We start from the raw sequence: 12,248 nt of genomic DNA, 5'->3' as shown, positions 1-12,248 counted from the left end.
GAGACAGGAGGACGGATCCACCATTTCTTTCTTTCATCTTATTTCTCCTGAGAAACCTGTGGTTTATGTATTAAACTTACATCTGTTTGCTGATTACTCAAATATTACTACATAGCAAAGATTTATTACTGTATATGTCTAATTTTTTGTGGACAGAGCCACCTGGTGCGCTAATTTTAATAATTACCTTTTCTAACAACTGAATGGCAAACCTGCTCTGGGGCAGGCTGGCTTACTTGATTAATCTGAATTGTAGAAAGCACTCCACCCAGCAGCCAATCGACTGTTAAGGAAACATGTACATGGCCTTTATTGAAGACCTGTTTTTATTTTTAATTTAGTGCGAAAAAATGTTCGACTTCACAGTAAAGGAGATTGAAAGCAAAAAAAACCCTTTATATATTGACTAAGTAGTTTTTCAGTCATTTTATCTTTCTCTTTTTATGACACACCAACATTTCACCATTCTGTTTCTTCTCTTATGTCCTTATATACCCTCGGCATTCACTCGTTTCTATAACTAATATATGAAAAAAAAAACTACTCAGAAGATCCTTTGGGTGACTATGATAAGGGTGATAGTTTTTTTTCCTGCATATATATGCCAGATCTTAGGACCATGTGTTGGCAGTGCAACCCTCACTGTATGGTTGTATGATACTTTGGGACATGCAACTTGATGTACGTCTGGGGAAACAGTCTGTCCAGCTTTCCATTAAGTATCCAAAGTCTGATGCAGTGAATGAATTCATCTCTAATGGCCACTTTCCTGTATAAGGATTAAATGCCATCGCAGGTGAGTCGATAGCTGGACTTCTGTAAAATGTCATGTTAATCACATGATGAAAGGCTTTTAGTATTCAACTTGCTTATGATCATTTCAATTTTAAAAAACATTGCAACCAAGCAGTTTTTTTCCAGCAACTCATGTTGACGGGATGACTGAAATCAAAGCTAGTTCATAAAACGTAAAAAAAAAAAAAAGTTGATATAATCCAGCCCTAGTTGTTTTTATTATACTGATGTGAATAAACTTACCTTTTAAAATTAAACTTTTTTTAAACGGAAAATGTTTTACTGCTACTTTTTTTAAAAGACTTTGGAAGGCTCCTAATGCAGATAACATTTCCACAATAAAGAAAATACTGAGAGGATGAATGACAATTTATTACAGAACATATGTACAAGTTATCACAAAGCTTTCTGTGTAAGGGGGGGGGTGTACAACATGGAGATGAGAAAACTCTTGAACAGATGAACGGATGATCAACCAAAGGACGAGACGATGATTGTTCTAATGCTACACGAGGGGCTGACAGCATACATGAACAGAAACTAAACCAAAGAGGATCATTCACAACTTAAAAAAAAAAGAAGTCAGATTACTAGTCTGGGTAGGTCAAACAGAATGATTTAATCAAATCACCTGATTCAATCAGAAACCTAAGACAGGATTTAGTGGATGAAAAAAAACACCTGCTGCTTCACAGATAAGAGCCAATAATCTTAAAAATGATCCAAACTTTGCGTAAAGCCCCTAAAACAAACAAAACATCAATAGCAGCAATCAGTTTTTCCTTAAAATGCTGTGGTAGGCAGAAGTACCACAGGTTGCCTCCAAAGTGCTCCTTTACAAACAGACGACGTCGTTCTCAGACCATCAGGCTTGTGACAGGCAGTAAGGTGCGCACGGCTAAGGCAGGAGCATTCGCTCTGAGCAGAGCTGCCGCCGCCGCTGCGGGGCTTCGGCGTTGTCCGGGGAAGTGCAGCGGCGATCCAGGAGAGAGTGTGACATCTTTGCACACTTCAGGAATGACTAAGTGGAAAGGTAAGGCAGCTACCTTTAAAGGAAATAGGTTTATTCCCCCCCAAAGAGGGGAAACAGGGCTGAGCTACACAAAGGCCCATTGAGAGAGCTTCAAGTTCAGTGTAGCTTAAGTCTTCCGTTAAGGTTGGGCAGAATGTCCCAACAGAACCGGCAGCGGTTTATGGCGCGCCGTGTCTCTGTGTTCCAGTTCCCATAGAAACGGTCTCAGTAGATGGTGAGGCTGACCGATCGATTCATCTTCTTTCCAATGAGCCTGGAGGTTCTGGGGTTGGACTGGTGCAGCGTGGAGCGGGTCAGGATCCTGTCTGTTGACAAAACCTTCTCTTCGGCCGCCGCTCTGGCCTGCTGGGCTTTCTTCAGCTCTCTGAGGGAAAGACAAAACGGAAAAGGGTTGAGCACGATTCATGCTTGACGTGTCCACGCATCTAAATGACATTTTGGGCTTTCACGCTAGGAACATTTCTAACTACGCTGACAGATCCGCACGGAAAACATGGCGAGCAAGTAGCAGCCACTGCTGGTAAGCGTTTGCAAATGCAAAAATCTACAGACATCCCATGAATCTAGCTCACAAATATTACAACTATCAACACATTGTGGAAAACGGGTTGTCCAGGGAAGTGCACGACTCTCCCTCCTGAAGTTCATAAGGAGGCTTTGATTTTCTGCTTCCACATGTAGTGTGGTGTTTGCAGGCCATATCTTGTACTGACCAAGCCCCCCCAGGAGGCGACCAGGGGAAAAAGCAGCACAGTGTATAAATGCTCATTTTCTGCACAGAATTGAGTCAAGCATTATGAGCCCTTTGAACCCGTAAGTAAAACATCACGTTTCGCCACAGTTTATGGTTATTTTCATTAAAAACAGCATGACAGTACTGCCAGCCTGCAGCACCTGCTGCTGCACACTGCTGATCAGCTAGCTCAAGGAACGCCACATTTAGAAACGCCTCAGACTATTTCACAGCAGCTTTTTGCATCCATGTTCCCGACTGGAACAGAGCAGAGGAAGCTAACTCACACGTCCGTGACTCATTTTAGAAGCTCTGATCTAGTGGTAGATTCAGGGGCCACCATCTCCGCTATGTAATTGAGCAAACTGGACCATCTCCATGCCAACGGCAGTCCATCTGTCACTACAGAATCCAAAGTGATCAAAGCATCAGGACAGACGTTTATTTTATCCTTATCTAATGGATTTGGGCTTTTTATTACCGGCATTTAATGGGAATGGACCTATAATATTTCAGAGGAAAATGCACCAAGTTGAAAAAACAATAACTTAACCACTAGATGCACTAGAACTGTAACCTCCAGGTGTAGTGCCCCCTTAAGGCCACCAGAAAGAACACACTGGGCAAAGCATAAAGCAGCTTTATCAGGACCGTCCCATCTTTACTGAGATGTTAAAGACTTTCACTGTTCAGACTCCTGTGATTCATAGATCAGACTGCAGCTGTACTTACTTTTGAAGAAGAGCGTTTTTAAACTTCTCTGCGTTGAGCTCGACTCGGAGCTGGTCGGCACTCATTCTGGCAGCTGTTAGAAGCACCGGGTGTTTTATAAGGTCTGACGCCGACGGTCGTTTGGTTGGGTCAGGGTGGATCATCAGCTGAATGCAAAGAAGAAGAAATTCATCTGATTAGGAAAAGCAATCAAACAGACGAGTGAAAATTCAAACAGCATTAAGATATGTCCAATTATTAACTCCATCTCCGAACGAAAGAAAAAATTAACAATGTAATATTGCAATAAAACTAACTACAATCAACATTTACTTGCCAAAACTAGCATCTTTAAAGTGGAACCATTTTAGGTTTAGCGCTATTCCACCGTCTAAAAATTCAACAAAGATACCTAAGATAGAGATATTATGGAAACCATGTTTAAAGAAAAAAAAGAAAAGAAAAAAAAAACAACAAAAAAAACAAAGAGAGCTGTCTGTCCAGCTTTGTTGCTCATAAGCATCCTAGCTGACCCACATGTTTAAAATGTTTTTAGAGGAAAAAAAGTTAGCATAAAAGGATTAAGCAGGTTAAATGTTCACTAAATAAAACAAAATCTTGATATGACAAAGTGGTCGACTAGAGAAGGATGCTGCCATTTACCTTAAGCAAACTGAGGAACCCTACAGAGAGCACTTGAGGGACGGATGGCAATTTTCCCCGCCGGATCTCATGCCACTTTTCGCCATTAGTGGGTAGAGGTTCGGCTCCTGATGCGCTGATCACAGTAAGAGCCAAAGCGAAGATGTCTGCCTTTGCTAGGTGGCTGTAGTCCTGGAGTGAATGACAGAACAGGTATGAAGGCTCTGTTTCAAGATATAAAGGTTTTTTACTTATTAATTATTTTTCCTAAATACCTCCTGCAGGACTTCATTGGCCAGATATCGACTGTCTCCCTCCTCCACCTGTGGATTGTTCACTCGAGTCACGTGACCAAGATCACCTGAAAGACCCGCAAACAGGAGATTCTGAGTTAATATGTAAAAAAACAAACGAAAAATAGATTGACTTGAACAAAAAAGAAATTCAGACATACCGATTTTGTAGACAACACTGGTGGTCGGTCCATCGTCCTCGTCTGATTCATCACAACTCGCCACAGCTTTGCGTGAAATGAAGATGTTACCTGAAACAAAGATGAGGAAACAGTGAAACAGGGATTCATTTCTGTTTAAAAATAAAGGTCAGCCAATCAGACCGGCCTCTGCTGACAGAAAATCCAGGCGGGACTCACTGGGCTTAATGTCCATGTGCACCAGAGACATGGAGTGGATGTATTTGAGTCCCCGGGTGACCTGCAGCAGCAGGTCTTTCAGCTCCAGCTCAGATAGGTAGCTGAGCCGCCTGTAGTTGTCAGTGATGACGTCGGACAGAGTGCCGCCATTGCAGTACTCGTTCTGGATGAGCATGTGGTCGTCCTCGGCCCAGGCTGAGTAGTAGCGCACCACATGGGGGTGCTGGCCTAGCACGGCGTGGGCGTAAACCTCCCGCAGAGCGTTCTGTCTGTTAGGAGAATAAATTCTTTATTAACTGGTCACAGGAGGAAGAAAACCGTGAACTACAGGATGGGATATGCTGACTTACTCGTCCACCGATCCCGCCAGCGGTTTCTTTGACCTCTTGATGGCGTAGATGCAACCGTCGAGCCTTTTTACACATTTGAAAACCGCTCCGAATTCACCAGAACCAATTTTCTCCAGCTCCAGGAACTCTGATGCATAGCGAGATGTCATGTTGTTTTCCATCATGGTGATCCTCTGGGGGGGTGGGGGTTAGAAAAAACGTAAACATTAGCATCATAAAGAAGAAAAACAGGTCACTTAAACTGACAGTTTCAGGTCATTTAGCATATCAATTGGCACACCTTACAATAGCCCCCAGCATCAAACATTATTGAGAAACACGTGCATAGTTATACCAGCAGAACTCAAAGATAATAAAACGGTTAAAGCTGTATATTTCAGAGTTATAAGTTTTTAGCAGAATCAGAATCAGATTTAGATCACAGATCTGCTAAAAACTTATAACTCTGAAATATACAGCTTTAACCGTTTTATTATCTTTGAGTTCTGCTGGTATAACTATGCACGTGTTTCTCAATAATGGTTGATGCTGCAGGATCTGTGATGTGGGCAAAAACATCATGACTGACTAATGAAATCGTAAAATGGTTTACTAATTGAACCGTAACATAGAGCAAAAGCAAATTTTACAGAAAAATATTGAAAATAATGACTACAACAATTAAGACGAAACAAGAAACTTTTCCCATTTAAGATTAAAAAGCTTTTTTCTATACAAACACATCTGATCAAATGTGTTAGTTCATATATTGTATATTTATTAATGTTCTATTTATAATTCATAAAACAATTGCAAAACCCTAATTAAATGGGCGGTTATCGAGTGAAAATAAAAGGATCAAGAAAAATAAGAAATTTGAAAGTTTGAAAAAAATAAAAAAGCAAAAAACATATGAAAAGGTATTATTAGGAAAATCATATAGGACTCATTGTACCTTAGAGGGTGGGAGGAGTTCCTCTTCTCCCTCTCCATCACTGGCCTCCATGTCTTCTCCACAGGAGCTAAATACAAAAGAGAAACGTTGGTTAGCATCTCTGTACAGGAGGGGGCAGCACTGAGAGCCACAGAAAGCACGTGGAGAGCAGCAGTAAGGTAACCACGAGGTCCCTGTTATCAGACAACTCCCCCCTCCTCATTCTGACTAATATAACTGGTTTAAACAAAAGACTTGTTAAAGAAAAACAGGCTTGGTTACTAAAGCCAGTCCTGAGTAAAACTTTTACAGCTTTTGTCTCAAATGCAGACATAATGACTCTGTTTGGTGATCAAAAAACATTCCATGCAACAGATCAGAGGACTTTTAGGGGTGGGGGAGGGAGAAACCTACTCATTCCAATGTGCTCGCTTCCTGTTTCTTTGCTGGGTGGCAGACTGGATGAGGAGTGAATCAGGGGTGAAGGGGTTGAAGTTGACATGGGGGAGCTGTTGTCTCCTGCTGCTGTCTGTGAGAGACTTCCGTGGAGAATCCACGCTGTTCTTGAAGAGAGCGACTCTCCTGCTGGAAGATCCTGGAACAGAGCCTCTGGCCCTGGACAGCAAACTCTGCAAATAAAATTAACAATAATTAGTTGCTTTATAACTAACAACATGCAGATAGCAGTGCAGACATGTCTGGACAAGTTCACCAAGTGGATCACTGGGTCATAAACTGCAGACACATTATTAAAGGTTGATATAAAAGTAGATCAACTGATGAGAAACTAAAAGGTTACTTTGCTTTAATGTAATTCTAACCTTTGGTGTGTGCGGGGTGTCGAAAAGCCGCAGTTTTCTGAAGGTTTTATGCGGAGGAGTGTCCGGGCAGTCCGGGATGGGTGAGCTGGATCCCTCCTCTCCGTCATCCTGGACGTAGCTCCGCTCCGGCGACCCTCCGAACAGCCGCGACGACTTCCGAGGAGACGCCGAACAGTTGGTGAAAATGACGCTGTTAGGAGACTGTATGGCAGGGGAGCTGAAGCCGTCTTCTTCGTCCCACAGCTCCACGTCGTCGTCTCCGCCGGACTGGTTGAGGGGGCTGCTGCCGCCCTCTCCCAGCGGATCGGCGGCGCCTCGTCGCGCAGGCGTCGGGGAGTCGATCTCTGTGAAGCCGGACTCTCCCCCGGTGCTGTTGTGGACGTCCTCGATCGAGTCGTCTTCTCCGTCGCTGGATGTGAACTGTAGCTTCTGGCGAATGGGGCGAAATTTGGGAGAAGGCGTGCCGCGTCGATGGCGGCTGTAGCTCGACATTTTGACGATTTAAACCCCGGCGAAGGACGAAGGGGGAGAAGTACAAAAAAAACAACAACAAAAAAAAAAACTGGTGCTCCCACCGCAGTACTTGCCTCTCTGCTTGAAGGTATAAAGGTATAAAATAGATCCACAAAGTACTGTTAACAGTTCCAACTGCTCCAAAAAAAAAAAAAAAAAAACTTTAGCTTTAAAGCGCTACACGCCGCTAAACCCAGCGATATGGCCGCAGACCTGCTCGCGAGAAGACGGGTAGAAACGTCCTACGCGGTAATAAAAACAATAAGCCGTCCTTCCTTTTAATTCCTCCGTGTCTCGGTGGCTCGTCGACAGAAACGCGTCTTTCCTCTGTCCTCCGTGGGAACTTAGCAATGTTTACAAAAGTTTGAAGGAGACGAAAACTGAGTTCTTCCCATCACGCGCGTGGCAAAGAACTTCCCGCGACCGTTGATCACGTGCTGTAGGGTAGCCAATCAGGACTCGAGGTTGAATTTTGAAAGATGGGCGTTCCGGAGTGTTTTCAGGAGGGGCTGACGTAGTCCCTCTGGTAGTCCCCTCCAACCCCCACCCCCTGCGGTGAAACAATGTGGCGCGCGCGTGAGGCTTTACTAGTAGTAGACGGGAGTCATGAGTCACCAAAACAATCAAAGAACAGGAGAAAAACACCTAAACACACCTTCCTGCTCCACATGTAACTGTGTTTAGCAGTTTCTTATACAAACTCTTATTCATAAATAAAAAAACAATGTAACTAATCTATAATTGTTTTGTCTATCGTTTCCGCATGCTTTCTTACATTCAGCTATAATAAAAGTTAAGATTTTTTGCATACATTGTGCATTAAAAATGCTAATTTTAACACATTTTGAAAATATAATAGATTTTCTGTCTGATAAACCAGGAAACAATAAGCCCCTCCAAAGTTTTCCAGGATGGTATGGCGACATTTGGACTTTGATCAGGAGAGAACAATGTTCTAATGAATTCATGAAATGTGTGAATCTGAAAACTTTGAGCCAAATAGGATTTTTCTTTGGAATTCTGGTAGCATTTGGTGAAAAGTGAAACATTTAAGTATTTTAAAGATTCACATCAGCAGACTTGCAGCTTTTCTAAAATCATATTTTGTTCACCTAAATAAGATTTGAAAACTTATTTAACACAGTCATATACTGGCTAATTCTGTGCATAAAAAGAATGGAAACATTTCAGTTATAAAAGGTTATATTATTTAAGGAGAACCCAGGGAGGTTTCTAACCTGACAACAGCCAGATTAGGAGGTTGCAGGGGTGAGCAATTTTTTTTCATTTGGTTAGAGGATAGACTGACTGCTGCCCCTCCCCCACACCTGTTGCAGCACTTTGAAGCCGTTTAGAAATATTTTTAGTTGCGAAAACTGCAAGATATCATGATGTGGAAACTATAGATAAACACTTAACAACCAGCTAAAATCCAGCTAGTTAAACAAGCAGAACAGAGAAAAAAAACATTAATTCTACCAGGTGTTGAAAACTACCGCATTTAGGCATTTATGCTGTTTTGCTTTTGTTGATGCAGATATATAAAAAAAAAATACACAATTCTAATCTAACGTGTTATGTATTTTAGCAGTTTTTTATTTATAAAATGTTTTTTACATTTATATTTTAAATTTTTTGTGTAAAACACCATGAAACGGTGAGATTTTTCACTCCGAGTTAAAGGCCGAGGATCAGTATGGCCATTACCTTGTAAGGTAAACAACTTACTCGTACGGATGGGGCGGTGAGGAATGCCGTGGAAAATTTACACACTGAATCATCTGGTTGGGTCACTAAACACCTTACACGTTGTAGCCTCTTATCAGATGTCGACTGTTGGGGACTCTTCTATTGTGAAACCTTTCAGGACGTGTGTTTGTTTATCTTTGTAAGATGATGTTTATAATAAATAGAGATTAGAACTTTATATTTACTATAAATATCTACGCAAGTCAACTCCTTCATTTTGTTACCTTAATTTTTGTTAAACACATTCTCAACAATGCAAACCTGTGTAACAAAGGGTTTTCAGTCAAAAATCTTCGCACACTTGTTTATTTTCTTTTTGTAGAAATATTTCTGTACACTGGATTGTGCATTAAACCATGTTAGAAAGCATTAATACCTCTAATCTTTCCAAAAGATTAGACAAAATAGCGTAACATAGTTTCAATTATCAAAAATCCTATTTACACATAAAATCAAAGTTCAGTTGTGATAAACTGGGGCAGACATGATCTCTCCCAAATGCACAAATATATATATATATATATAAAGTCCATTTGAAATGGTCTTGATCTCCATTCATTGTCTATTTGGAGTCATCACTCAGTCATCCAGGCCGGGCGTCTCTCCTTGCTGTATTCTTGAAGCTATTCGAATGGCCTCTTCCAGAGAAGGCTGATCGCTAAGCTAGAAACAAAAGAAAGGAAATATTTACTCACTTTCATCAATTAATTTCTATTCACCCATCACTCCTACGATTAATCTAATCATTACTTAGCTGACTGTGACTGATGATGTCATCACATCAGCTTGATCTAATCAATGCCCCTCAAAGACCCTAAAGGTACCAACCGTTTACTCTGTTGATTCTGATTTTTATTTTTTTTATGAATGCTGTGTAATGAAAAGCAATGTGATTCCTTGTGTAGAAGGGTTCAGTTTCTTCTCAAAGTGAATAAAATTAATTAAGAAATTAATTAATTTTTTTATTAAGAAATAAAGATGGAATCCAACAAAAAAAAAAAATCCTGAAACATGATGATTTAAAGTTTGAGTTTAGTTCTTCTTGGTAGAAAACAAAACCCTATTAGGTGGAATTTTCCCTTCAGCTTTGGGTTGTCTGTTTTATTTAAGTCAGTGGTCAGAAGTTTTCCACTTTGTGTATGTTAATCGAATAGGTCTTTTAAGAACTGCAGTGAATATTTCAGTAGGGTGGAACCTGTAAAGCGGATTAGGTTGTTAAACTAACATAACCACTGTCAGTCTTGAATAAAACCGCTGCTAGCACCCTGGGCTTTTTCAATGCATAAGCTCTCAGCGCTGCTGACCTGAGGCAACAAGGAACAAAAACTGAAAAATTAAGAAATCCAAGAGGGAAAATCCATTGGAGATTTCGAAATGATGCAAACACCTTTACCTCCTTCACATTGTTTTTTTTTTAAGGTGAAATCAGGGTTTTATATACAGACTGGGAGCTGAGAGTCTCTCCAACCACTACAACCTTTTTGGATGTGACTTAAAAAAAAAAACAAATTAGGAAAATCTGAAAAAAAAAGGTTAGGAAGTTATGAGTCTTCTTCAATCTTAGTGCTTAGACTTTTTCTCTAGCCATGTAGCCGCAAAGCTACTCTCACAATTATCACTTATGTGCTAAAATGTTTCCTTGACCTTGCTACAATCTACAGAATGTCCCCAAATACGTGTGAACATTTCTGGACCTCCATCAGTTCCACACAGAAAGAAACTTTAGTTTAACCTAGAGCAAGAGAAGCTTTAAGCAAAGAACATAATCTATATATAAATTATATCTTTATTCGCAGGTGCATTTAGAAAGTATGATGGACCCCCAAAAATCTGGATCAAATCTGTTATTTGATGACTGAAAGCCATCAAGTGTTTGAAAGCTGACATTAAAGCTGTTTAATGTAGCAGATATTCGTCTGGACCAATAAAGTCAACTTTTTCCAGGCCTAGGTCGCCCACTGACACTTTAAACGTTCAAATATTACAAATCTCTCCTCTTATGAACCAACCTGGACAGCAATGTGAGTGCCATTGGGAGTGGCCAGTAAGGTGACAGGATGAAGATCCTCCTGCTCCTGGGTGTAGTTTCCTTCCTCCAGAGTGTGGAATGATGCCATGTCGGGTGTCATGATGGCCACCTGAGGGCGACAGAAACACATTATACTGTTTACAGTATAGACACAAAGCAGCTTATAGCTGTGAAATAGGAGAAAAGTTAAACAAATTAAGCCTGAAAACTGCCTCTTATTCTCCAAGTTTATTTTTTCATCAGTTTTGCACATCTTAACTTAAACCTGCACTCGATCTTCATGACAAAAAGCTAGAATTTGGTTGGTGCAGGGTCTCAGCATCAGCATCCAGATATATAAAGGGTATTTCAAACATTTAGTTTGTTTCTTAGCGCCACCTACAAGGCTTAAAATGAAAAAAGGACTTCGTTCCATTGGGCGCTAAGGTAATGACTTTTTTACAACCTCACACCCCTGTATCATAATTTGATGAACATTTATTAAAGATGACATAAAATTACTTTTAAGGTGATTTGATAAAAAAAATCCTCACGCATAAAATGATATAAACATTTTTAATTATCAGCTTTTTGGTCAGTTTTTAAAGTCACTGGAAGCATAGTCACAATTCAAACACAAGCTTAAGAGTTACATGTATAATATTAAACAGGGTTAGAAAACACACAAGGAAGTCAATTGGCTATAGTGGGGGTCGGCTCCTTGTTCAAAAATGTATGAAAATCGATTTGTAAATTTTTTTTTAATATGAATTGCAGGAGGTCATCAAAAATTAATTATGTTTTCCAATATTGTAAACAATTTGCATTTAAGCCATAGAGATCAGTGGTGATAACTTGCAACTAACTGGCAAACAAAGCTGCAGGTGTGTCTCTGACCATGGATCCCAAAGAGAAAAAGATGGCTGATGAGAAAAGAGGATTCAAAGAATGGACCGAATCATTTGCTTTCATTATCAATGCAGAAGGATTGCCTGCATATTTTGCTTTTTAATGAGAGGTTGTCAAAAAAGAAAAAGAAAAATTGTGGATTGCATCTCCAAACTCCACTACTGCTGCTAGTTTGGTTGCAATTTTTGCATTTAAGATTTAGAAACATATTTTCCGACTGTCAATATGCTCTATCCAGAACTTCTCAAGCAGAAAAGTTTTAGTTTAACCTGGTTTAATTTCATTAAAAAAAATGTCTTTCAGGAACTTTTTGCTATCCAATTATTAATCGATTGAGAAAATTATCGACAGATTAAATGATTTGCAAAATAATTGTTAGTTGCAGCCAAGGGCGTTGGTTTGATTTCAACCTTGGTAGG

At 40.3% G+C, this 12,248-nt stretch overlaps 2 protein-coding genes across 2 annotated transcripts in view; both read right to left on the bottom strand.

Annotated features, from left to right (window-relative positions):
• Window positions 1-1,168: 1,168 nt before the first annotated feature.
• wee1 (WEE1 G2 checkpoint kinase) lies at window positions 1,169-7,142 on the bottom strand. Its single transcript, XM_015397268.1, has 10 exons — window positions 6,651-7,142; window positions 6,244-6,458; window positions 5,851-5,917; window positions 4,917-5,089; window positions 4,567-4,835; window positions 4,369-4,458; window positions 4,190-4,275; window positions 3,936-4,106; window positions 3,294-3,439; window positions 1,169-2,192 (listed from the first exon to the last, which is right to left on the bottom strand). The coding sequence occupies exons 1-10, from the start codon at window positions 7,140-7,142 to the stop codon at window positions 2,033-2,035; spliced, it is 1,869 nt and encodes a 622-aa protein (XP_015252754.1). The 3' UTR covers window positions 1,169-2,032.
• Window positions 7,143-9,213: 2,071 nt separating this feature from the next.
• The window catches only part of znf143 (zinc finger protein 143), a 17,330-nt gene continuing 14,295 nt past the window's right edge, over window positions 9,214-12,248 (bottom strand). The window contains exons 14-15 of the mRNA XM_015397291.1: window positions 10,922-11,050; window positions 9,214-9,575 (exon numbers count right to left, since the gene is read on the bottom strand). Of these exons, the coding sequence (XP_015252777.1) occupies window positions 9,492-9,575; window positions 10,922-11,050 (213 nt within the window). The 3' untranslated portion in view covers window positions 9,214-9,491. The remainder of the gene's footprint in view (window positions 9,576-10,921; window positions 11,051-12,248) is intronic.

The sequence above is a fragment of the Cyprinodon variegatus genome, unplaced genomic scaffold (genome assembly GCF_000732505.1).
Source record: "Cyprinodon variegatus isolate N-32 unplaced genomic scaffold, C_variegatus-1.0 Scaffold849, whole genome shotgun sequence".
Classification (NCBI taxonomy): Eukaryota; Metazoa; Chordata; class Actinopteri; order Cyprinodontiformes; family Cyprinodontidae; genus Cyprinodon; species Cyprinodon variegatus.
This window is presented reverse-complemented; position numbering and strand designations above follow the sequence as displayed.